Here is a 1,980-nt window from a genome sequence, read left to right as displayed (position 1 = left end):
TGACAGCGTCGGGTTTGAGAGAGAATTTTTTTATATGGAGTTTGACAGCTTCGGGCTAAATTTCCATGGATAAAAAAAACAATCAGCTGTTGAAATGTCTTCACCTTATTAGTTTCGCCATGGTGCGTACCAATCAAGTGAAGAAAAAAATAATCAGCTGATTGAATAACATCATCCATGATATATTAATTATAAGGTAGTGTTAACAGAGCAGCTGATTGTTTTTGCTAAAACACTTTTAATTTTTTTACATGTATTTTGACAATGTGCTGACATTTTTAAGTGTAGGCATACTGTCAAACTCCATATATAAAAAATAAAATGAATTCGCTGTTTTTCTGGATTCGCCGACGAATGTACCTCATAATTAATATATCTTGACATCACCTTATATGAATTCGCCTTCGACTTCACTTTTTAAACTATTCGCCTTGACACCACCTTATGTGAATTCTCCTTGAATCAGCTGTTGAATTGACTTCACCTTATGAGTGTACCCTGATACCAAGTAGCAAAGAGAACTCAATCAGGTGTTTAGTTGTCACCACCTTGGAAGTGAATCTTATTGTTGATATTTTATTTTTTTAACAATTATTATTCTGCCAAAGTTTCGAATGTAATAAATGGAAAATATTGAAGATAAATTGAAAAGTTATCGTCTGCGTAAAAGACGACAAGAACAAATTCAACGTTTTAAAGAGAATATTAAAGGATTTCTGATGCTGGGAGTGAAAGATAAGCATGAAAATGGTCAACCAGACAAAACAACAGTGACTATACACGTATGTAGATATTTGTTAATACGATTTTCTGTTTTAATGTAAACTTTTCAATTTCCCCTTAAAGGAATCAGACACGGATGATTTTGTACCCAAATCATTAAATAATATATCAGATGTTGAGGTGGAGAATGACAGCGATGACGTTTCTGTGCTATCGAAAGAGGAAACGGTGAATACGAATTCTCCAGTCGATAAAAACAGTCGTATTTTCGAGTATACTCTTCGAATAGTTTACGTAGCGTTTTGGGTGACTTTATACATAATTGCAATTGAGTTGCAATTTGGAATAGTCTACCTAATGTTTTCCGCACTTGCTGGAATTTACTTAAATACACGCACGGGGCCAAAGAAGCGAAACGAAATTAGTGCCTACAGCGTTTTTAATAAGAATTGTGAAAGTATCGATGGAACACTGAAAGCAGAGCAGTTTGAACGGGAAATTGGTATTAGATAGAAAATATGCAAAAACTAATATATTTTTTATACCCTGTGCCATTGTAGTGGGGTGTATATTATGAGTCGGGCATGCACGACCTTACTTTCTTACTTATTTTACATAAAACTGTGCCTATGTTCTGTAACCTCGAATCGACAAAAAATGTCAAAAAAATTATAATCATCTTGTTTAAAACAATCTGAACTCACGTAATTCAAATATATTTTGTTTAATTTGAATGTGTTCAGATTAAAAATTATCTGAATCACAGAACTAAAAAGCTGAAGACTTATATTTCGATGTTATTTTCTCTACTCGAAAAATATAGATTACAAGCACTGTATATAACATTAACATTTTTTTACTCTTAATAGACTTTAAAAAATTAAATTAATTTTTTTAAGTAGAAATTTGTAACCGATTATGGCCAACAGGCTAGGTTTATTTTGAAAATAAATTAAATTAAATTAAAAAAAAAAAAAATCAAAGTAGGTATCTTTGATACCTACACAGAAAAAAATAATACATAACTAGAATGAATTTTGTAATAAATTGTATGAATCGAACATGACTTTTTTTCCCAAACCATTTTCATTCGGAATATTAAAAGTTCATAAAATGTATGAATTTGTACATGAATGAACTTTTTGGTTTTTCTTACTTATTTTCTTTGATTTTCATAAAAAATTGCAATAAATATCCACATTGCAATAAATATCCAATGTTCAATTTTTTTAGAAAATAAAATAATAATAATTAGCG

The 1,980-nt window shown here is 30.4% G+C and overlaps 1 protein-coding gene across 1 annotated transcript; it reads left to right on the top strand.

Moving 5' to 3' along the window:
• The first annotated feature begins 492 nt into the window (after window positions 1–492).
• On the top strand, window positions 493–1,426 carry LOC119601046. The gene is made up of 2 exons (XM_037951739.1): window positions 493–782; window positions 847–1,426. Exons 1-2 carry the CDS (start codon window positions 624–626, stop codon window positions 1,234–1,236), a joined length of 549 nt encoding a protein of 182 aa, XP_037807667.1. The 5' UTR covers window positions 493–623; the 3' UTR covers window positions 1,237–1,426.
• The last annotated feature ends 554 nt before the right edge of the window (window positions 1,427–1,980 follow it).

Source organism: Lucilia sericata, unplaced genomic scaffold (genome assembly GCF_015586225.1).
Source record: "Lucilia sericata isolate MDLA Ls3-8-SP2 unplaced genomic scaffold, ASM1558622v1 Contig000138F_arrow, whole genome shotgun sequence".
Lineage (NCBI taxonomy): Eukaryota > Metazoa > Arthropoda > Insecta > Diptera > Calliphoridae > Lucilia > Lucilia sericata.
This window is presented reverse-complemented; position numbering and strand designations above follow the sequence as displayed.